General features: G+C 39.7%; 1 protein-coding gene and 1 non-coding gene across 3 annotated transcripts in view; both read left to right on the top strand.

Moving 5' to 3' along the window:
• Positions 1-22,769, top strand: part of tmeff2a (transmembrane protein with EGF-like and two follistatin-like domains 2a) — a 122,946-nt gene extending 100,177 nt beyond the window's left edge. The window contains exons 6-10 of one of the 2 annotated variants that reach the window (XM_042426641.1): positions 9,365-9,513; positions 13,175-13,234; positions 13,551-13,677; positions 19,470-19,628; positions 22,009-22,769. In XM_042426641.1, the coding sequence (XP_042282575.1) occupies positions 9,365-9,513; positions 13,175-13,234; positions 13,551-13,677; positions 19,470-19,628; positions 22,009-22,105 (592 nt within the window). In that variant the 3' untranslated portion in view covers positions 22,106-22,769. The remainder of the gene's footprint in view (positions 1-9,364; positions 9,514-13,174; positions 13,235-13,550; positions 13,678-19,469; positions 19,629-22,008) is intronic. The other variant, XM_042426642.1, reaches the window with a different exon arrangement.
• Positions 22,770-24,009: 1,240 nt separating this feature from the next.
• trnas-aga lies at positions 24,010-24,091 on the top strand. The gene has a single exon. It is a non-coding gene; the product is annotated as a tRNA-Ser (tRNA).
• The last annotated feature ends 659 nt before the right edge of the window (positions 24,092-24,750 follow it).

Below are 24,750 nucleotides of genomic sequence, written 5' to 3'. Positions count from 1 at the left end.
CCTTTAGGCAGACCTAGGCTAGCTGTTTTACTCTGTTTCCAGTCTTTATGCTAAGCTAAGCTAATCATCTCTTTTTTTTTAACGAACAGAGACGAGAGTGAATTCAATCTTCTCATCGAACTCTCAGCAAGAAAAGCGTTTAAAATAAGCATATCAAACTATTCCCTCAAGCGGTTTCTTTCGTTATCAGACTACGTGATCGTTTTGCCTTTTGAGAGAGTCGTTTTGTCAGATTAGGCGATCATAATCAGAGTCATAAAATCTCGCTTTAACCTGGCAACAGAGAGATTAAACATTGGACTTCAAACAATCAGAGCTTGTTGTTTTTCATGACTTAAGAACATACTGTAGGTAATTAGTAAGTCACTAGAGAGCGACTTAACCTTTCCACTCGACAGCACCAATAACACCATCCCTCTTTGGCTTTGGTGTGTTTATAGCTGTGGGTGTAAGAGTGCTGTTTGCTGCTAAGGGTCAACATCACGGAAGATGTTGTTGAAGTTTTAGAATTAGAGGAAAGAATGCAAAAAAATGCCATTCTAGTGTTTTCGTTATTGTGAGGCATCCCAGAAGATGCATCAGTTGTCTTCCACTACGACACTCTACATGGCATAAAACAAGCAATTTTTTTCAATTGCCCAATGCATATTTTAGTTCCCCCACATCTGTCAGATGGAGCCATTACCAGGCTGATATTTTCTAGTCATCTCCAAGTATAAGTTGTTCTTGTACATGTCTCTGATTTCACGCACAGGCACAAGAAGATGATTTTTTTTCTTGATCCTCCTCACAAAGCTCTAATTAGCTCAGTTGCTTTTCCCTCAAGGGAAAAATGACCCCAGCACCAGATGTATTTGAATCACTGAAAAATCAGTCCAATTTAGAGGTACATGCAAGACTCAAAGAACACTGAAAACCGCAACGCAATGAATTCATTACTCGTGAAAATGTAAATAAATCCAGAGGCATCTGCAATTCCCGGCGGCAGCGACGATATTCGTTTCTGCCTCGTTGAGGAATAATCCATTAGTGTGTTCTTCAGTTCAATTATGACAAGACATTGTTAGATTTGATGATTTTTATTTTTTATACAGTTTGACAGCGTAAAAGAAAGCACACCAGTGATGATGAAGGGTTATTCTCATAATGTGCTTCGAAATGAGGCTCTGACTTTCACTGAGCGGCCAGAAAATTGCTATCACAGCCTACCCCGCCCACCTCGAACACGACATTCCTTTGATTCTATTTGTCATTATTTATGATTCACCATCTGCATACAAATAAGGGGAACAAAAGTGCTCAGTGACGTGGTCAAAATACTGTATGTTAGTTGAACCTATTTTGGCTGCACTCTATGTTATTTGACCCTGTTGTGGCAGAGAGCCTTGCTATCCTTACACCACCCTTCCCTTGTACTCTGGAGGCAGGCAGCAGGCAAAAAGACCAATTTACCCCTCAAGGATCAATAGAGTGTCACGAAAACCCATTTAGATCCATTTGTGGTGTAAAACTGTAATTACCCACAAAAACCCATGCTTTCAAACCCATCAATAGCACACATCGGTGTTGATAGAATTAAGGCAGATAGTGAGCTACTCATAGAGAGGTGCTGTAGGACACTTGCTGTGTGAACGCTGGGTTTAGACATCCTGAGAATAGAGCGAGGGGCTTTTCAAAGCTGCCACTTGTGTCCTTATTGAAGTCTGATCTATGGAGAGCAAAAGGGAAATTCAATGAAAAGCCAGACAGAGGAGAAGTCACAAGGTAACTTGCGGGAGGGCGCCACAAGTCAACAGGAAGCCCATCGCACATTACAGAACTCATGCTGTTTAGTATGTCGACAGTATTTCACTATATATACATATACAGTATATATATAGAGAGAGAGAGTGTGTGTGTGTGCATTCTCAAGGCCTTCTCTATTCCCTCTTCTCTTTTTCCCTTTTTCCTTCTGCTTTAAAGGGGACATATTATGCTTTTTGAGATTTTCTGTTATTTTTATACTGTTATGATGTCAGATGTCTTTATTAAACATGGTCAAAGGTCCAAAACTTGAGGTGAACATATGTAAAAATGCTCCCTGAAAATCAAAAACCAGGGCTTCAGCCTGACCTGATTTACAAAGTTACCTCAACTTCCTCCTGGTGATGACATCAGATTGTTTGTGCATTAAGTAAAGAACGAGAAAAATAAGTGAAATCCTACTACTGTTTGTTTACGTAGCCTCTCAAGCTGGTGGAAATCTGCTGAGATTAAGCTTCCAGGAGCTAACCAATCAGTGTGGGCTGATAAGTATGGGTACCTTAAAGAGACAGGATCTAAAACGGCCTGTTTCAGACAGAGGCAGAATTGAGGGGCTGCATAAAGTGCCAGTATAAGATAAATAAAGGGTTTTCTGAACTGCAAATCATGCAAAGACATTACAGTAGAGGCCCAGAATAAAAATGTAGACCTGGAAATGCGCATGATACATCCCCTTTAATATTGCTGATTTGTTCTCTCTGTCGCTGTCTTTCTTTCTCTCTCTTCCTCTGTCTGTTTGCCTCTCCCTCACAGTTTTTTCAAAGGATTACAGTGAAATTTGAAGCTAAGGATTATGAAAATCAATGCTATGTTCAGTTGCAATAAGTTTGCTGCTAGGGATTTGTATACAACGTGGCAGTCAGTGGATATGGGGGCCTCAGCTGCTGTGTGTGTGTGTGTGTGTGTGTGAAAAGTGGCCTTTTCAGTTGGGAGTCAGCAGACAGTCTGGGGAGGCGGGGGGGCTTTAAGGGAAATAATCTCAGGGAGCTAATCAATACGACACATCCTGCTAAGAAAGTGTCCTCACGCACGCCGCACACATGTCATACACACTCAGATGTGTACACACATTCACACGCGACGCAAACTTTCATTTAACACTTCTATACCCCTCTGTACCTCTCAGCAGAATGTGTGAAGGAATGATTTGGCTCGTGTGAGAGAGAAAAAAAAAAAACCAAGGTTCATCACATGACACTCTCGCTATCTCGTGGATGTATATGACTGTTTGTGCACGCCTGTCTGCGGGTGTTCGGGTGCGTGTGCGAGTAGCATTAGGATGTGTTGACGCACTGCAGTCTGGTGGTATAGTGCCTATTGTGGAGAAAGTGAGAGGCCTCATTAAAAATGTATGGAGCCCAGACATCAGCCAGCGACAAACAGCGGCCTCTCGGGATGGTCGAGACTCTGAATGCTCTTCTACAATGGGAGGTTTGAGGAGGGGCATGTATGCATATACAATACATGTGTGCAGTGTTTTGGGTTGTTTTTTTTTGTTTTTTTTTACAGTGTGGAAGTTTCCTTTTAGCTCAAAAGCTCTGAAGATTTTGCTTTGATTAGTTTTACACAGTTCTACTTGCTGCCTCCTTTCATGCTTAAACTATTCATTTAGATACTTTTTATGATAATGCAGGCACTCTAATTGCAAGCCCTAATCTTGTCTTGAGGGTGACTTTTGAAAAATGATAGTCTGTGTTTTATCATTTTTAAAGGAATATATAAAATATATCCGAGATACCACGGTATCTATTCGTGGAAGATAAGTTTGCTTTTATCTGCTGAGGTTTTGAGATCTCTACTTGTGGAATATCTGCCTTCGCCCCTGATAGAAATATATGTATCTATCCTTCCCAGACACTCATGGAGATACATGATTTATGATCCAACATAAAAACAACACAGGTATATGTGTAACAGTATGATATACTGCAATTCAACGCCTGGGATTCAGTAGGATTTGATATTATTACTTGTATATTTGAGACTGTAAGTAACTACAAGAGATCATTATTTTCACAATTATTATTTCAAATACTGCCACATCAACAGTTACTATCACGGGCAGGGAAACATGTAAGCCAAAGAGGAATGCATTTTTAATTCAAATCTTACCTTCCCAGGTCAGTGTCATCCATCTAAATTTGTTCATTTAAATAATACTATACAGGTGTAACTGGGAGAAATTAGGGGCCGGTGTGAAGTAGCATTAGTTGCTGTCAGGACACATGTCGCTTTCTTAAAAGAGGAGCAAAATGTATATTGCTGGTATTTTTACAGATATTTTGCAGACTGCAGATTTAATGTGAAGATTTCAGGCGGTGTTGTACATGAGTTTTACATTTCTGTCAGTGTAGGAAAACATAGCTAGCAAGAGAGACGGGAGAGCCAGAGGCACAGGAGCTCAGAGAGAAAGAGAGAGAGAGAGAGAGAGAGCGTGTTGAAAAGATCAGTTATTGAGAGACATATCAGTTGTTGCCAAAAATAATGATGTCACAAAGAATTTGTGTCAGATCTGTGGTTGTGCATCTGTGACTCTTACATCTTGTCTTAATTTTTACACCCCTAAGTGGAAGAAGGTGGAAACTCATTTGTGGTGCTCACAGCATTGAAAAATGAAACAGTATCCTCGTGACTCTGGATGATACACAGAACACGACTGTCGACAGTTTTCTTTGGGGACGTTTTCTGCATTTCCAGTGAAAACTGTTGACAGCGAAGTCTCGAGGTGGATATCTTGAAACCTCAGCAGATAAAGAACAATTTGCATGGCTACAGATTGTCTACGGGTAAGAGAGAAAATATGTTTTTGTCATTCAAAAATCACAAACTGACCCTTTAAATCAGGCTGTTGCGGTTTTATTTTGTAAGCCTCTGCAGTGGCAGGCCATTCATACCTTCAGTGTCATGTGGGATTTCTGATATTGCGCGCCTTTATACAACTGCATCTCTGATGCATAATGAAGCCTTTCTTCACATCATTCTTACTTTGCTGATCCATCATTACAACAGTAGCTGATACTGCCACGCTTTCTTTTCAGCAGTACGAATCATCATGGCTGATTGTGATTGTGTCTGCCTGGGTATATGTGTGTGTCCGTGGGTATATGTGTGTGGGGAGGTGGTGCGTGAGTGTGTGTGTGTTGGCGGGCTCTCACATGGACGTGTATGCAAATGCAGCTGTAAGACAGCTGAATGCCTGTGCTTTACTGGGAGCTGGGCACCAGGGGAAGATGAAAAGGCCGGGAGAATAATGACAGATTTATAATTACAGAATCTAGCGTTCAGCGCTACTCAGCAGCAACTGTCTGGGGAAGGCAATCTGGGTATAATTTCTGCTGATCAGGCCTGCCACACACTTGATCACACACAACACGTATACCCAGATACACACACACACATACTTATGTGCACATGCACTCAGGTGCTCTCCCTCTCTCTCTCCCCAGTTTGTGCAGATTTCACAAATACAGAAGAAAGCTAGCAGACACACACACAAGCACAGAATGTCTCACACTCAGATTTCACCAAAATTGTGACGCAAAAGCGAATTGCTCGTTTAATTGGCTCAAGCTAAAAGCATCAAGTGCCTGATTCACAGAGAAATTAATGCATAAAAGTAACAAAAACACACCAGAAATATCAGCTTTATGGAAGGAAGTGACTGATTCAATATGGATGGATGATTATGGATGTTGTAAAGTTCCAAATCAAACTCTAATACAACAAAGAAGTATTTAAATTCTTTAGTGAGCTTATTAAACTTCAGTGGTACGTTTCGCTCTCCGCTACTGCAGTTATATCCAGGCTCTAATAGTCTCATGGTTTTTCCAAACATACCACAACAAATAACTAAGAGCGCCCCCTCATGGACAAAATAAAACACTATCAAATTACAACATGAGAAACATCACATGCATTATAAGCCATAAACATTACAGACGTAAACAGTTATTTGCCAGCGATGAAATACGGCACTTAAGGTAATCATCTGTTGTAAGGAGTTAATGTAATGTGTAATGTGTAATGTGTAAAGATAATCTGGCTATCAGTGATTATAACTTGCTTGTAAGAGCAACAGAAGTACTGCCGGTCACACTTTTGTGCTCAAATGTGACAGTGATACACCAGACAAGACTCCGGACTGCAGTTGTGCTCACCTTCGTCAAGATAATTTTAGATTTTTTCAGCTGAGTGGGTTTTGTTGAAGGACATTATGAAGACATGGTGTAATACCAGAAAAAACACAATCGATAACTATTGAGATTACCGCCCACAACGTACAGTGTAATTACTTCGGAGTTACGGTGTAATGTTTTGTACTAACAGTGTACCGGTATAGTACAAACCGATGTATGTGGGGAACAAGATGTGAAGTTATGGAATAAGGGGATAACATTTTGGGATCTACAGAGAATTTATACTGTAGTTATTATTTAACTACTGGGTACCTATTCTATTATTACAGGGTACAGTATGACCATTAAACTGGGAAGATGGAGTGATGACTTCTGCAGAACTTAATAAATCAGATATGATTTTATTTCAAAATGACCTTATTACCAACAAACAGGCAAACTACATTGTTCCTTTATAATTTTGGGGTACTTAAATATCTACCATCTATCTGTGTGTTTTCTTTATAACAAAGGTCCAAGGGACAGTGTGTTGTCATGGATACTGTCGGCCTCTGAAGACTGTCTCAGCTGTCGTTCAGCTCACCAGTAAACTTCATTACTGGATGCTCGTTTATGGCCTCGTGGCTCTGCCTGCCATCAGGGGACAGACTTCACCTGCCCTAGATGTCACTCACTTGTGTTTCAGTGTAAACACATGCTGACAATTGTTAAGTCATTAAAATGTTGAAAGTCATCTCCCTGACAAAATGTGTTTGACCAGCAATACGGCTCCTCAAGGTGCAATACCTTTTATTCAGCTCTTCGCACGGTCTCCTTTCATCTCAGGAAATAAATAAAAATATAGCAAGATGAAACATATCAATCATAACGCATATAGTATATGGTTAATATGCTCTTATGACAGCAAACTGTGCAGGTAATTTAGTTTGTTCTACCATGTTCTCATATTGTTCTCTGTAGTTACAGATTTATATATATGGAGTGGTAATTCCACCTTTGTTACATGTAGTTACAGGGTGACAACAGGATATGCCGGCTGTAATCTTAAGTGTATATTGTACACCTTGTATCATATTAAAAACAAAATATTACATTCTTAACTTAAAACCTTTATTTAACATACGTCTTATTTCAAAATAAATTATAAATCTTCGAGGAACAAATAGCATTGAATTCTTTATTTCTTTGTTTTTCTTGCATTTCCTCTTGACTTGCTTCATCTCCCTTTCAACTTCTGATGAAGATGACAGGGTAGAGGTTGAGAAGAGGGGAAAGAAACTGATGCACTTGGCCATACGTTGACCTTATAGAGAAAAACTCTTAGTGTCAGTCTCTTGACCATAATTTGTAGTCTGAGATATCTGGATTTCTGACAGCTATAATGTCTCCCACTTTGGTGAGAAGTCATGAGAATCAAACGGTTGGCTGCAAAGCCATCATCATTCTAGATGTGAATAAATACAATATTAATGGGCTACATAAGGCTATACAAGAAATATAGCTGACTAAAGCTATATTTAGTATCAGCTATTTTCTAGTTTATCAACAAACCATTACAAATATGTAGCACCATGATAATGGAAAAGTTAATTTCCAATTATCTGGTGGGACAAGCTTGCAACAAATAAGGCATGAAGTCAGAAGCGTTGGTGATTTTTTCTTTAATTTTAAGCCTAAATGCAGCAGGACATGTTTGATATATTACTAATTGCCAACAAAGTCATCACAAGTTAATATAAATTCCAATGAGGATGTGTTGGAGTTTATAGCCAGTGCAGTAGCAGATTAGCTTAGTGTGAATAAAATCACCTGAACATGTTTCAGCTTCTGTAAGACACAAACCCACAAGTGTTACACTGTATGACGTTGAATGTACTGACATACCTGTAGTGTTGTAAATTCTATTAGAGCAATCATTAGTGTTAACTTGTAAAAACTGCAGGGTAACGTTTTTCTCTTTCAGCTGGGCACGCAGCGTTAGCTTGGACGTGAACATCCGGTCGCTAACAAATGACAATCAAGCTAACGCTCCAACAGCACCTTTAATTTGTTCAGTTAACGCTACATTTGACATGAGCCACAAACCAGACAGTTCTGTGCCGATGAATATATTCAGGTTATTACAGACTGTACATGTGTTTGCTGTAAAGTAGATTAGCAGGGAACAGATATGTTCCCTCATCTCACCAGCATATGCCTGAAGGGTGGGCGAGCGGAGAGGCTTTTCCATTTCTTTATAGAAAACACTCTGTCATCCCCTGCTGTCATCTGATGTAAATGCAGCGTACCTATTCAAATCGCAATGAACTCTGATGACACTGATGTGAAAGGTTATAGGTCACAACTGTAGTACAAAAAATAACATAGTACTCTTGGATTATTATTGTCTTTATGGCATTGCCTTTATTATTTTTCCGATCCAAATCTTTGTCACTCATTTGATTTATACTTTGTAGTTTGCCTGTTTGTTGGTAGTAAAGTCATCAGATGTCTGCAGAAGTCATCACTCCATCTTCCCTGAAACGTCCAGATTTTTGCTCAGTTTTATGGTCATACTGCACCCTGTAATAATGGAATAGGAACACCATAGTTAAAAAAATAACTACAATATGAATTCTTCCCAAATATCCAATTATTGTTCAGTAGGTCTAATAGGTGTAATAATAGAATAGGTTCCATAATTCCACAATTTCACATCTCGTCCCCCTGTAAGTACCTACATATATGCATTAGTACATATTGTACTGGTACACCATTAGTACAAAAGATTACACCATAACTAAGGAGTAATTGCACCGTACGTTGCAGGCTGTAATCTAAAGCATTACCATGCAATCGTCATTGACATTTTTCTCCATTGTGTTTCAGTATGCACTGTAATAATATTAGCTTATAAGTTATTATTTTCCATTTAGGATATTTTCAATGTTATCTAAAAAAATATACATATCTTAGAAGTTGAGAATGGGTGAGTGCTTGTGCTACACTTTCCTCTGCAACACTAAAATGTACAGTTTTATCTACAATTCTTTCATTAGTAATTGCTTCCTGCCGTTGTAATGTTACATAATTTGTCAATCAAGCCCTCTGCGCAGCCTGTCTCCTTTTGCGAAGTTAAATCTATTTGCTATTGTGACAAATTGAATGTGCCAAAACCCAATTTGAACAGGATTACTATGCATGGTCCAACATCCTGGCTGAGTGCAAGCTTGACTGTTTTTTTTTTTTTCTCATTTTTAATCCCTGAATGAATTTGGGTCTGTGTTTCCTGCAGTCAAACCCACAGTGTTTATAAAGATGCTGTCATTTTCCTAAATATTTCAAATCTCATTTATTTTGCATTTTGACATAGATAATAAATGAAGCGCTAGGAAGTTTACTTTCATTGAAAGAATTGTTCTGTAACATGACGTCTTGTTCTGCAGGTGTGTTTGCAACATTGACTGCACCCACATCAGCTTCAACCCGGTGTGCGCCTCCGACGGCCGTTCCTATGACAACCCCTGCCAGGTGAAGGAGGCGTCCTGTCAGAAGCAGGAACGCATCGAGGTCAAGTACCTGGGCCATTGCCAAGGTCAGATACAACACATACAGTATATATTACATTATCACATGCGATATTCTTATCCTGTGAGCTTTGACAAACTCTCTTAATTGCACAAATTTGTTGTAAAGTGCTCGGTTCAGCCTGATGAATGCCACCTGTTCATGAGTGGGTGTGAGATTTCTGTAATCAGTGCCCTTAAAATTGTCATATAAGTCGACCTGTTCCTGTCCATTTCATTCTCTAAAATGTTACCAAGGAATAAAAAGAAGAATTTCAGTCCTACTGTCAGAAATCAGCACAGAAAAACATTGCAAATTGAGGAGTAGGAGACCCGAAACAATTAGAAAATAACACAGCTGCCAGCGACATGTCATCAGAGCAGCGCTGTAATGTGACTGAAATAAAGAGGGAATGCTTTGACATGAAGTTCGATGATAATGGGAGGTTCTCAAGTGATGTTACAGTCACTGAGATATTAGAAGAGACGATATCATTGCCTAGAGGTGATGTTTCAGGTACAACAGTAGATGATACTGGACCTGCAGGAATGCAGCGTCCGCAGTGAGAGAATTTTTCTAGCAGCTACTGAAATGGAGAATCTGCTCTGCCAAAATATACTTATAAGAATCTAAAAAAACCTCACATTAGTTGATTCTGGTATCATATTAAACTCCAAATTCAGATTAAGGCATTATAATTCTTGAGTCAAACAAGTGTGAGGAAATTAAGGCAGACTGTTCATGACTGGTATGACAGATCTACAGAACCATTCCTACTAAAGACTACGTACTAGAGAGAAAAGTTTAAGAACTTGGTGAATTCTGCAATTGGAGCAGCAGGTAACTTGCTTACTTGACAGCAGCAGTTCAGCTTCTACACAACTATCTGACTGTACTGTGGCAAAATAATCTCATCTCAGAGCCCCACTAACACTTTTTTTCTCACAAAAAAATAACCTCTTTGACAGAGAGAGATGCAGTAAATGATGTTATTCGCTCTGTAATGTAGCTATAATAAAAATCCAAACTGTTTTGTAGCTGAATAAAATAAAACGAAATTTAATATAGACCATTCTGTTCATTTGAATACATTTATATTTTTTTGAAATGTGGTGATATCTGTACATATAGAGCCACAGAGGCAGTGCTGTTGTTTTGTCCAGTAAAAACATGAAGCTTCACTTTACTAATGTAGCAGCTACAATTGTTAGATTTCATCTGTGAGACCAACATTTATCTTCCAGAAGGAATTACATCATATGTTAAAATGCTACATAGAGCCAGAGGTAAATCACCAAAGAGCTGCACAGATCAGATCATCAGATCATGTTCTCCCCGGGATGACAGACGTCGACCAGCTGATCATCTCAGGAGTCGGGCTGCTAGTAGCTGAGATGACCAGCCGGTCTGAGCCAGCGGCTATGAAACATCTCCAGAAAGCCGACTACATATTGTGAATCTAAATGGTTACTTTCTCGTCTGAAAAAATATTAAAACTCAATAAAGTGACATATTAACAGTTCTACAGCAAAAATTACAACAGCTTTTAGCTTGGCTCAAAATGCAAAATGCATTCTGGGATACTTGGCTGTCCCGAGCTTAGGTGGCCTTCGGTTAGTCACGAACATTCGCATTTATAGGGCTGGCCCTGCTGTTGCAATCCAGCCAAAAACAAATCTGTTCATACGAGTGGTTCTTGCATGAGGCCTCTTAACTGTGATAGACACAAAAACACCTTCACACATACACACATACACAGCAGAAGCTGTCAATCTCTCTGTCTGGGCAGGTGTTCACTTCAAGGTGAAATGAGGCCATGAGGGAAAATGAGGCAGCTTGCAGAGCTAAATACAGACAACGTGATTCCATGTGTCGCTCCAGCTACAGCTCCAACCACATTTCATAATTGCAGATATTTTTACTATAATCATATTTTGGCTTTGTGTGCAGAGATAATCCTCAAACCCCCACATAGCCTTCCCTGCTATGTATATTGATAATTTTACTGAATGGTAATCCGTTCTTTTTAGTGTAGTATCTTTTATTTGGGTTCAGTGTTTGTTTGCTACTGTTCCAAGGATAAAGTTATTTTATTAATCTGTGTGGTTAAATCCTAAAAGTGTGTCATATTATTAATCCATGTGGGAGAAGACAAAGGCACTTAACAATTCTTCTTTTGAATGTTTTTCTATTTTATTTTGTTTACGGTGTGATCCACCAACATCTTAATTTCTCCTCACTTTAGCTTTAGCATTACGCAACTGCTAAATCTGGCTGAAACTGCCATCAGGTGGAAAGAAAGGCAGAAACTTATCCGCATTCACAATTCAGGCAGGAGCTCAAATCTCAATTGTTAGCAGGTTTTATTGTGTGTGAGTACATTTGCAAGCATTTCGATTGGTTCTGTATCCTCTCAGGACATTTGGGGACAATTGATTGAGATGTGAGAACCAAGCTGAAGGTTTTGAGAAGTGATGGGGAGTAAAGCAATCAGGGGGGCTAACCACCTCTGCAGCACAAATAGAAATCTGTATCCCCCCCCCCCCACCATGTTACAGCCCTTTGGGTCAGAATACCCTGATTGATCTGATCGAGCTTCCATTTCAATCAGGGAAAGTGGTGAGAGAAACAAATGTCATGAAATTCTGTCATGAAACTGAGGGATTTACACCTCTGAAAAAGTAAACCTCACATTAGCAAGGATTCAAAGTGATACCTTGACATCTAGATTGCTGGTTTATCATATTTCTGTGTGTCACTTGTCATATTATTAGGAAACAGTTCTACCTCATACCAATCTCGAACAACAAAAATTACAGATAACCTTCATATTTTGAGGGTTTTCATTTATTCACTTGCACCTACACTTAACCATATATATATATTATATAAATCAATGTTGCATAATTGAAACTTCAAGTTGTCATCCCTGTGTGGAACTAGAAAATATTAAAGGACAAATAAAGAAAAAGGAAACATTTTTGTAGCGGTAATCTGTTTAGTTTTTTGTGGTGTTTTCCCTCTAAGCAGTCTTAAAATTCATTTAGTATTTTATTTGATTTCTCTTAAGTGGATGCCAAACACACAAGACTCTAAGCTTCTGACCTCACCCGAAACGCTGCTTTGTTTTTCTTCTTTCATTGTGCCTCTGGTATTCTTAGAGTAAATAAACAAATTAAATAGATAAATAAACAAATATGAAAATCCCAGATCCCAGCACATTTCCTGCCACGGTTCTTGTATCATAACCTGAGAAATACTTCCACAGACTCCATTTGAGGGTATAAAATCTACTGACCGATGAAAAAATGAAAAAAAAATTGCAGTACAATGATAATGACTGTAAAGACATTTTGTCTAGACATTGTGAAAATAGGAATTCAATGCAACGCCAGTAAGGTGAGCAAAAAATGTATTATTCCCTCTGATCTTTTCTACTTGACTCTCCTCCTTTCTACCCTATGTTCAGTATAATACATTAGGGGAGATGGTTTGTGACTTCTTGAAGAGAATTGTTCACATTTCAACGCATTAGCTAGACAGGTGCACACAACCCTTTGCTGAAACGATAATTCATACCCGTGCCGGCATCAGCTTGACTGTGTAAGTCCTAATGGAGAGGGTTAGAGCTTTAGGAGAGGCTTTACTGACCTGACATCAGTGTTACTGTGTCTATGTGGCCTTTCCAGGTGACATCATATCCGGGAACAAAGGAGGAGATGGACACTTTGCACGGACCGACATCACAGGTGACTGCTTGTGTGATGGTGGCGGATTGACAAATAACATGTGCTGCCACTCAAATCTGAATCAGTCTTCAGCCGTGACTCAATTCCCTTCAGTTCTTTCTGTCTGTCGCTCTCAGACCTTTCCTCTATCTCTAAATCCATTACCATCCTGCATTTTTTTTTTTTTTTTTTTTTTACCTTTTAGTATCCATCGTGCCCTCTGTTATTCAGTCTGTGTCTTTATTGAATGGTACTGTATATGCACAGGCGACCGAGAGCATGTGTGCATTCATGCGTATTTATGGGTTTTGTGTATCTGTGTGTGTTTACATTGTAGAGGACACAGATGACCCGAGGAATGGGCTGGCTCGCGGCCTGTACATCCCCTGTCCAGATCACTACAAAAACTACTGCGTCCATGGAGAGTGTCAGTACCCCAGTATCCTGGCACAGCCATCCTGCAGGTATACACACACACACACATTCCAGTATTACTACATTTGTGAGGACTAGTGGCGACTGGTGATTATTTACCCGGGTGGGGCTACAGGCACTGAGGGCTTCTGCTTTCGCACTAGCATCGTTGTCTTGCTTGGTGCACTAAGGTTTGACATTTACTCAATAATTTAAAAAAAAGCAGACACGCTCCATCCAACAGCTCAGCTCGGCTACTTAACTGTCTCTTTTCTCACCAATCAGAAGGATTCTCTAGAAAACACCTGAAAAAAGTTCATTTAAATTTAAACATTGAAAATTCAACATTAATGCTGAATGTACATTCATTTTCTGTTTTTCATAATGATAATACAAATACTGTCTTGACTTGGTTCATCATATTCTTGCTTTCTGCTTAATGCTTAAAGGCTTCTGTGATAGTTAAAGCAATGCAAATATGCAACAGTGCATTATAAAAAAGTTCCAACAGCTCATCATGTCATCTTGCTATTGACAGCTCCTTTTTTGTCACGTTGTCGGCATTTGCTGGACTAGCACAGTGAAGCTAGCAATGGCTAATATTGTGCTAATGGCTACATGTAAGTACATTAACAGTCAAACATTTGGACACAGTTTCTCATTCAAGAGAATTCAAAGGTGTGTCCAAACTTTTGACTGGTTGGCTACTGTATGTGTCCTACGAGGCTGCTGCACTACAGATAGACATAAACAGGAAAAAGCTGAGTAAAGTCAAACCTCAAACTACCACAATGTGTCCCCCTCATTTGGTAACACAAATATTAGACCGAATGTAAAACAGTATTTCATCCACTGAGTGGAATAAAGTGGCTAAGTGGCTAAAAGTCTGTTCTTCTCTAACAATGGTCAGCAATTATTGATAGCACCAATTACTCTTGAATCCCATTGTTTCATTGGTTTTTGGATGCAGTCTTCTGTGCTCTTTTCACATCTATTTAATTGTCTTAGATGGAGGTAGGATCAGGAGGAACTAGTGTTGAATTGTGTATTTCATGGCTAGGATGGCGCCCATTAGGAAAGAGAATACAAAATAGATTCATTTGTACGGTTAATTTCAGTAATGTCAAAATGCTTAAAAAGTAAAAACCAGTTTATATGCTCGAATATTTAATGGAATGAATGAAATTCCACCTTAAAGTTAGATAACCAAATACTGTTTCTAACTATGTAATATTTGCATAATATATAACTATAGCTTGACTTGGATTATTGATAATTAATTCATAATGAGTTGAATGGATTTTAAATAGGCAGCAATCAATAAAAGTATTTTTACATTAGCTATTTATGGGTTACAGTGCATTGATTCATATCTACCAATCAATTCAAATATATTTATCTGAGCTATTATTGGCTGCAGTGTTTTTAGTAACTCTGGCTGTAGTACAGGTATAAACACAGCCTGTCTAAAGCAAGACGATTCAGACTACTTCTGTCTTTTCATCACAAATTTTAATGATGCCCTCCCACCCTCTCCCTCCCTAATCTGCGGACACCAAAAGAAAGCGGTGTAATGTAAGATGGCTAATCAGTTGTAAAATTTAGCAATTGCTAGGCAAGTGCTGGAGCCCATTTATTTTGTAATCAGGCTTGTTTATCTTGTGTAATCTTGTGCTGAGAGGGGGGAAGTGTTTGAGATCCCTGCTGCTGCTATTGACCAGTCAAATATGCTGCACTGCTTCAAATTAATCCCATGTTGGATTTATCACTTCTTAATGAGGATGTTGGTTTTTCCTTCCCCGCCCGTTATGATCGTGTTTCACAAAATACAATTTGATTTGGTGGTGATCGCATCTTAAAAACCCACACTTTGTAGCTCTCTGATGTGTCTGCCAGTTACAGTGCTTGGCTGTAAACACTCAAATGAGCTGTTGTGAACGTCATTGATGACTGATACCTTGCGTGTGTCATCAGAGGCTTCCCAGGAGCTATGGTAGTTCAGCAGCCAAATGAGCGCATGTAACTCCAAAAACAGTATAATTTGCAAGCTAACAAGCATGTACACGTCCCCAGTGAGGATTCTCACTGTCTACAAGAATACCCAGTCCCTCAACACTAACCTTAAAGCTGCTGCAAAGGATATTTTTTACATGGATGAAATGACTGTGTACAATTCAATGTGAAATGAATCGCTAGTACTGACAAACCCACACAGAAATATTCCCCAGTATACTCTGCAGGTCCCTCAACTCCCTTATTATCTTCTGTTTTGGTTTTCACAGACAGCAAATTTACTGTTCTGGCTAACTCTCACGGCTCTCACCAGCATCATTTACAGCCGCAGAAGGCAGCTGTTTTCAGCAACAAAAAGCTCTGATAAGCTCACTGTACGCTACCTACCCAGCACCAAACTGCAGACAAAGTTAGTGACTAACTGAACACTAGCTGAACATAGTGGAGAATTTAGGAGCTAAAGAGTTGGTGGAGACCAAAACAGAGCTAAAAGGAGAGCAAATACTAGACTTACAGTCTTCAAGTGGCCAGAAACACGACTCAGAATGAAAGCTAAGATGTCTCTGTGTCTGTTGAATGTATAAATAGACAACTACTAAGATATTAGCCATATCAACTTTATAAAGAAATTTTATGTCCATGTTGCGCCGCCCCAAGTGGCCAAAAACATTACCCAAAACCTTGACTTAAACTTCCTGCTTTTTTTTCATTTATTACAACTTGGATCTCATTTTCTAGGTTTTCACCATCTTTCCAGTTAGGATCACTATGTTCTCACCAAACTAAGTGCTGAGATCTGGGAACACTGTGACATAGCTGCAATGTAGTTCAACAAAGCAGGAGACTTCATTGTTTGACAGGTTTGACAGGTTGTAAACAAGCAAAGGCTATCCAAACCACCTTATTGGAGGTAAAATCTTCAAAAAATGAGCAAAACTGAAATGTTCATAATAATCCCTCACTGCACTGGAACACTGTGTGCTCTTGAACACAGTGTTGAACCTGAAAGTTGGTCTGTAAACTGTGGGGGATGTTTACAGACAGCTTGGGCAATTATTTTACTGTTCACCTTTGTTTTCTCTTTCAAATAAGTCTGGCTAACCTTTGGCTCTGTTTTTTGCCCAATCCAACATGTTTTAAATGATGTCCCTGCATTCCTAGATCCAGCTATTACTTTGGTGGATAAAATATTATCCAAATCGAAAGAAAGGATGTCCAAAGCTATGAAAATAATGATCCTTTAGGAGCTTTTTTTTAATATACTCTTTATTTGTTAGTCCCTTACAATAAAAAGGAAAAAAAGAAAGAAAGAAACCAGAAATAACAACGGCAATATTATACATTTGATTAAGAAACAGTATAATAAGTAATTAAACAATAAAAGGTAGATTTGGCTCAGGGAAAGGTATACATTTTTTATTATTGTATAATATTTGTTTTTTGTATCCTCTTCCATCTCGCATCAAACAACCTATCTAAATTCCAAAATGCTCCTTTTTGAAGCATTTTGTCATATCTGGGCCTCATAAATATAGAAATACAACACACCAGCACATGCAGACACAATTCACACACACACACACACACACATTTGCACAACCACACTCACAGAACAGCAGTCACACAGGTGCAAATGACAGTACACAAGCGGTGCACATACATTATTCACATAAGCGCTATTCACATAAAATACACTTGAACGCAGGCAACAGAGACAGGCGTTTACATAAAGACACAATGAGAAATGGCATTAAACCACACACACACACGCACACACACACTCATAGTGAATGTACATGTGTGCCGCTGCCATCTTTTACAGACTGATAGTGTAGCAGCCAGGGGGTCTTGGTATCTCTGCCCCCCACCACCACCACCACCACCACCACCACCACCCTCTCCTATCTCTCTCCTTTCACTCTAACCTCCTTGCTCTTCTCAGCTCGCCTAGCCAGACATTGTTCTTGCATACAGAACAGTGTTTAGCAGAGAGGAAGTGTGAAAGGTCTCTGCTGCCCCCTACTGGTTGCAGGAATAAGAGATTGTATCCTAATCAAAAGGGAAGACACAGCGGTCTCTACATGAGTGGTGTGTGACTGTGTGCATGTGTGTGGAAACAGAGTACAAACCCCAACCAGAACAAGGTTGCAACGTTCATCTCACAAATATGGGATAGAGAATATGAAGGAGACTCTGTGTGTGTGTGTGTCTGTGTGTGTGTGTGCCAAACAAGGATATGCAGGTGTCGGTGGGTAACAACCTCCCCAGAGAAAGTAAAAGCAGGTATAGAAGAGGAGAAGGAGAGAGAGAGAGAGATTAAAAGGGGGACCATTTTAGCTCGTCTCTAAGGACAAAGATCATCTCCATTAGTCTCTCTCTCTCTCTCTCTGCCTGCATCTGTCTGGCTTTCTCATACTATATCTGCCCTAAGCAGGCTAAATCTGAAAACACCATTTACATGTGAAGATACTGCACGTCTTTATTAAGATCTTGCCTGAACAAAAAGAAAAAAGTCTCTTCTTCTTCATCCTCTTTTGGTCAGCAAACAACAAAATTGTTGATCACAGCCAACATCTGGTAAGAAGTGAGTGAGACAAAAACCATCACATTTACATATTTTCCTGTTTCTGTTGACAGACAACGGAACAAGCATACAATAGTGATGTTGTATGCTACCAGATAATCAGGCAATCAGTAAACATCTGTGCTGCTGAGCTTAGATGACAATTAAATCACTATTTTATCATTGCAAAGTCATCTAACAAAATCAGTACAGCATCATGACAACACCTATGTTGTGCAATTGGTGACCTATTTAAAATGAGTGATCACAAAGGTATTTTGAAGTCAGTTTTACTGCTTCCTGTCTGGTTAGGCTTACGTCATGATTCTCCAAAAGCTCAGTTGCTCCCGTTTAAAACGTGAGGCTTGCATTTTCAGATATATCCGCCAGGAGTGGTCGATACCACAAAGTTTGCTTCCAATCCGAAATCAAGAAATACCAGAGCCAGAGTCCAGATGCATGAACCCCTCAGTTTTGATATATAGCACAGTGGTGGATTTCACAGCACCGCCGCAAAAATCGGCAGATGGATTGCACATGATTAGACCGTGTCCTACTTTAATTATATGCCCAACAGTATTATGTTTACATTGTTTAATTCACTTCATGATATATAGTGACATACTTATTGGCCACATAATTGTTACATTGAAGTAAATCATATTTCACCTCGTCTACTGAGTATGTGATTACTGCCATGCAATCACTGTGATAAAGAGCAGTCGCAGTGGAAATGGCTTTGCTAAAAATGGTGGTACCAAAAAAGAAAAAGACTACTGAGCCTTTCTTCAGCTTCCTTAATGTTGTCCTCATTATCAAGAATCTCCAGTGACATTAGAAACTTATAGGAGAAACACACAAGTAGAGTGTAGCTTCAGCAGCTACTGAGCGTGTGCCTTTAGCATATTAATGCAGCTTTAGTGTGGACAGAGGGCCAAAACAAAGAGAAAATTATGTGTTTTCAAAGTAGTTGCTCAGTATGAACACAACCGCACTGTCTCTCTCTCACTCTCTCTCTCTCCTTCCCTTGTTCACTGCCAGCCCCCATCAGTCATGTTCATCTAAACAGTCGCAGAAAAGAAAAAGCAGCTGCTGCACTGTCACACAAATGCATTGTTCCAGCACAGCGTCTTCATCAAACAGGTGCACCGTTCAGTTAGAGACATAAAAATTAACCTGCCTCTTTCTCTCTCTTTCTTTTCGCTCGTGTGTGTGTGTGTGTGTGTGTGTGTGTGTGTGTGTGTGTGTGTGTGTGTGTGATCCCAGCTGTCACTCGGGTTTCAGCGGCCCCCAGTGTGACACCAAAGAGTACAATGTGCTCTATGTGGTGCCAGGCTCTGGCAAACTGCACTACGTCCTCATCGCCTCTATCATCGGGGCACTCCAGGTGGTCATCATCTGTGTGGTGGTGCTCTGCATTACCAGGTGAGTCATGCCCTAACAGACTTACACACACACACACACACACACACACACACACACACGTACACATGTACAGACACAGCTTACTAATGAGCCCGGGAGCAATATTTTCCATGTTGTGTGTATTTGGGAGTCACAAGGGTGGCTTTGGAACTCCTGAGCCTGGAGGAAGCAGCTGAAAGGTCACCTTGCTTGCACCGCAGAGAGAAAGTATTGTCACTTTCCCTGTAGGCACAGACACACACACACACACATCTACAATAACAAGGCAGCATGTGTGTACAAGCACAGGTACACAGCAATATCTGTGTAGGCAAGGCATACATACTCGTTTTTGAGAAGGCGATTTGTATTCACAGTAGAAACCCACCCACACACATATATAGCCTGCAGCTTGTCTGCCTCCAGCTGACCTAAGCAATTTATGACATTTAATAAAAGATTTTTGGGCCAAGACAAAACTGCTCCTCTGAGCAAAGAATGCGAGCGGGAGGGACAAAATGAGAGAGTGAGTAGTTGTAAAGAGGCAAGGTGAGAGGGTAAGGAGAGAAGATAAAGAAGAAAAGAGAGAATTATAACACTGAATAAAGCCACGGCGCCATTGATGTGTCCTGCTGCTCAGCGATATCCTTATACTTATAAGCAAAAAAATATACAGAAATACTCATCCTTGTAAAAGTCTTTTCACCTGTTTGAGTGGAGTCTAGAGAATGAAGAAATGTATAACCTGAGAGAATTAATCTACACAGCGACCGATGACTCACCCACATATCTGTGTTGGCCAGAGTGAGCTATAATTCGTGTATTATGTTTTATGTGATTGTGTTTTTATGTGTTTCATGCGATGTCAACTTATCATAAACCTTTTCCATTCATCAAAAGGACAAACAGGTGGGAGTTTAAAAGGTCATCTCTATGTTTTCCCTCACATCTGTAGCATTCTGTCACATCTTGGAAAAAGGTCTACTCAAGGTCACTGCAAGATACCGTGTTATTGCCACATTATTCTATATTTCTCCTACTGTCACCAAATGTTATCCTATAAAAAAAAGAACAATACCAACAATGTGTTAGTTTGTCTCTCAAAACTTTCAGATCCAATCGGTTCCTACTGAAGGCATAAATCCTTAAAAAAAACTATCACAAATATATTGTAGTTTTTAGCAACTATGCAAACATAAGGGTGTACTTTTCAAAATCTTCTTCTTCAGTCTGTCTGGATGATGTCATCTTTACTGTCCAGCTGCAAAAATCCACATGAGAGAAGAGAGGAGTTTATAAAAATGTTGAAAAGGTCATCTGAATCACCTTCAGTTAATACTTTGTTAGCTTTATGAGCAGCAGTGAGTGCTACAGCAACGGGTTTTGCCTCTCAGGCTTTACACAGGTTGACCTATAGTATAAGAGGAAGACTGCAGATGCTTTCTCAGGGCTGAATAAGTACATTAACCTTCTCTAACCTGTATATTTATTTAGTTTATATTTAATTGATTTACATTCACAAACTGAACACCAATCAAAGATTAGGCCGTAAAGATGATGCAAATACAACATCATCTATGAGGTCTCTATCAATGAAACTAACATGATTTCTTTTTTTCATTTCTATTTTTCATATACTACCATTAGTTATGGAAGCAAAATGACCAATTTCATCATAATGTGATATTTGCTAGATTAATAGAAATGTACATAAATGCAGAAAATAGCATTTACATCTGTTCCCTTTCTCAAACAAGTACATTTCAATCAATGTGAGGGACTATTTTCACCTGCGGACTGATACACATTTGGTGCACTAGTAGGTATTTACATCAGTACAACCATGTATGAGGGATTGATTCAAAATAAAAGACAGTGCCTATGTTTGTTGTTATTTAAAGGAACATATCACATGTGTGGCTCATCACAATTTTTTAAGTCTGTTTTAAAACAACAGTCAGGAGCCCAAGTGAACATCGAAACAGTTTTTGCTCGCTATAATCAATCCTCCTGTTCATACCGGCTATTAGAAGATCCCTTCTTAACATGCTTCCAATGGAAGTGATGGGGGACAAAAATAGATTCCAAAGTTTTCCAAAGTCTTTTTAGTATGAAAATCCCTCTTTGTGTTCTCCAGACAGTGTTTCTATGCTGAGCTGCTGTGGAGGGATAGTAACAAAAGAGGGAATTTTGCGCTATAAAGACTTTGGAAACTTTGGAAAATACTCACTTGATTAGTCTAATTCAGGCTGCTAAAGCCTCATATTAACTTCAGATAAACTTTGGAGTGAAATTATTGGAGTCTATAAAAACGTCAGAACTGTATCACAAAGAGCTTTCACAGCTGCCGTACCTTACATGTGTCTTCTTATAACCCTCTTTCCTCTTCCGCTCCATACAGGAAGTGTCCACGGACCAACAGGATCAACCGGCAGAAGCAGAACAATGTCCACTTCAGTTCAGAGAACACCATGCGCGCCTCCACTCGACTTATCTGAGCCCAGACACATCGGACAGAATCCCCTCTCCACTTTATGGAGCGCTGTGGCGTTAAATGTTCTCCCCTTGTAGGCCAACCCCCGAAAAATTAGGATCTGCTTCCCCTCACTCCTCGCCCTCTCTCCCAGTATGAACTTTAAGGATGCCCAGGGAGGATGGTGGCAAAGCAAAGACAGAGCTGGCACACCAGTCAGTGGTGAGACTCACACGTGGATAATGTCGTCATCAACGTCTCCAGTTGCCGATATGTCACTTTTGAACCTTGTAACTTGCGCCCAGGGTTTTTCTGAGAAACTGAACCATGAGGGGGTGGGGGGGCTGAGGATATTGAATGTGAGTATGTGTGTGTGTGAGTGTGTATTAGACGTGTGAGCTTTGGTAGAGGCGGGCTAGCCAGTGTCTGTCATTTGTAGTTGAGGGGTAAAAGCAAACCGGGGTAGTGCAAAGCAGGGTAACGGGCTTTAAAATGAGGTGTGGTTTGTTCGATCTGGGAAGGGGGTGGGGGGGGTTTTGGGGCTACACGTGATGCCTTGCACCTTGTGTTATAGGAGACCTTTGACAGAGGGCACAATGTTATTATAGAGCTCTCTGTTCGGTTGTGACGATGACGTCAGCTACTGTATCTTGGGTTCTATTTCCAATAGTTATTACTACGTTGTCTTGATGGGGTCATTTTTCTGTAAATGTAAATAAATAATTTATATCACGAAATGTAACATGCTGTGTCTGTCTCTGTTTTGGTTGTGTTGATATTCATTACTGTCACATACGTGTACATCTATTGTACATCTACTGTATATGACTGATATATAGTAGTTGTCACTCCTCAAATGACACCTCCGTTAGGGTTTCATATTTCCAATACAGAGTGCTGTGCAAAACCTCAAGGAACTCAAAATAAAGCGAGGCTGCTTTAAAAAATAATGCAATGAATAGTTTTTTATTTATCGATTAACTTCATACAAAGCTCAATAAACAGAAAAAAACTAAATCAAATCAGTATTTGGTGTGAGACCTTTAGCCTTCAAAACAGTAGCAGTTCTCTTAAGTACACCTGCACCCAGTTTTTCAAGATACAGGTTGGTTGTTCCTGCATCTTGGAGAAATTCTTCTGTGGATTTAGGCGTCTCAGCTGCTTCTGTCTCTTCATGTAATCCCAGACTGACTCCATGATGTTGATATCAGGGCTCTGTGGGGGCCAAACCATCTCTTGCAGGATTGGCTGTACGTTTGGGGTCGTTATCATGCTGCAGAATAAATTTGGGACCAATCAGACGCCTCCCTGATGACATTGCATTATGAATAAGAATCTACACTTCAAAAGTGCCTAAAAAGTTTGCACAGTATACTGTATATAGATGGAAAACTCATTTTGGGCTACTAGAACTAGATTTTATCGGCTATTTAATCTTTGTATCCATTTATTTAAACACAGTTTCCAAATCCACACATACAGGCCTTGCAGTTCTTTATGTTCCTGGTCATACAGGACCAAACATAGCACTTATAAAATATGATATCACTATCACACTTTGTAGCACCTGCAGAGAGTCTGGTTTAAATCCACATACACTCTAGTAGGCCTATACATATATGGTTTTATTATTATTTCCCTCGACATATTTTTATTTATTGTTCACTATACTTTGACTGTGAAATGCAGTAATTACGCCCTCCAAGTAATATCCAACAAATCTTAACGTCAGTCCCAGCTACAGGTGTCCACCGCCACAAGATGGTGCTGTGCTCACCATAAACCTGGATCAACCTCAAACCTGCACACTACCGGCTTAATGAGAGCAATAGGTTTGCCATGAATGTACCACGTCTAACAACAGTCAGCCACCGTGCAACTACGATTAATTACATTGACACTAATTTGTCTATAAAATAGAGGGAAGCAGTTGTCGTGGCCGAGTGGTTAAGGCGATGGACTAGAAATCCATTGGGGTCTCCCCGCGCAGGTTCGAATCCTGCCGACAACGAGGTTTCGTTTTCACAACTACTTGACACTGGATTCAATGAGTCTGTAGTAGCCATTCATGAACAGACAACAGGATGAATGTTAAATACGCAACATGAGACGCAATCATCCAGGAGTTACAAAGCCCCCCTCCAGCCAGACCAGCGTTACTTCCTGTTTCACAGTTAACGTTCAGGGTTCTGTGTAATAGTCGGATGTAATCCGTTACCATGGCAACCAGAGTGCCACTCTAGCACACTGGTGATGTGTCGTAATGGTAGTGATATTATAGCCTAACCTAACCACTTACTACAGCATTAGTATTATAGATTACATGTCAGTAAGACAGAGTGGCTTCTTTATTGATGGATCATCTATCCTCAGAAATTTTGCTTTATTTTGTAGTAAATGTCCGTAAATTTTCCTCCTCAGACTGATTTACTGACTTTCCTGCTTTAACCATATTAAATGTTATTTTCTGTGTCGATTTTGGTTGGAGAGTGTTTCATTTAAATTATTTATATTAAGCATATTTAAGCATTTATCTGTTATTGCAGCACGTCTGGAATAAGTATTCAGTTTGAAACACAGGCGCGTGGTACTGTATCAGCAGCCTATGTGACGCTCACATAAACCCAGGGATTTTTTGAGGATGAGGTAAGACTGCAGCACGTCATTATT

This window comes from Thunnus maccoyii, chromosome 11, assembly GCF_910596095.1.
Source record: "Thunnus maccoyii chromosome 11, fThuMac1.1, whole genome shotgun sequence".
Lineage (NCBI taxonomy): Eukaryota > Metazoa > Chordata > Actinopteri > Scombriformes > Scombridae > Thunnus > Thunnus maccoyii.
The sequence above is the reverse complement of the archived record's forward strand: the minus strand, read 5'-3'. Positions and strand labels throughout refer to the sequence as shown.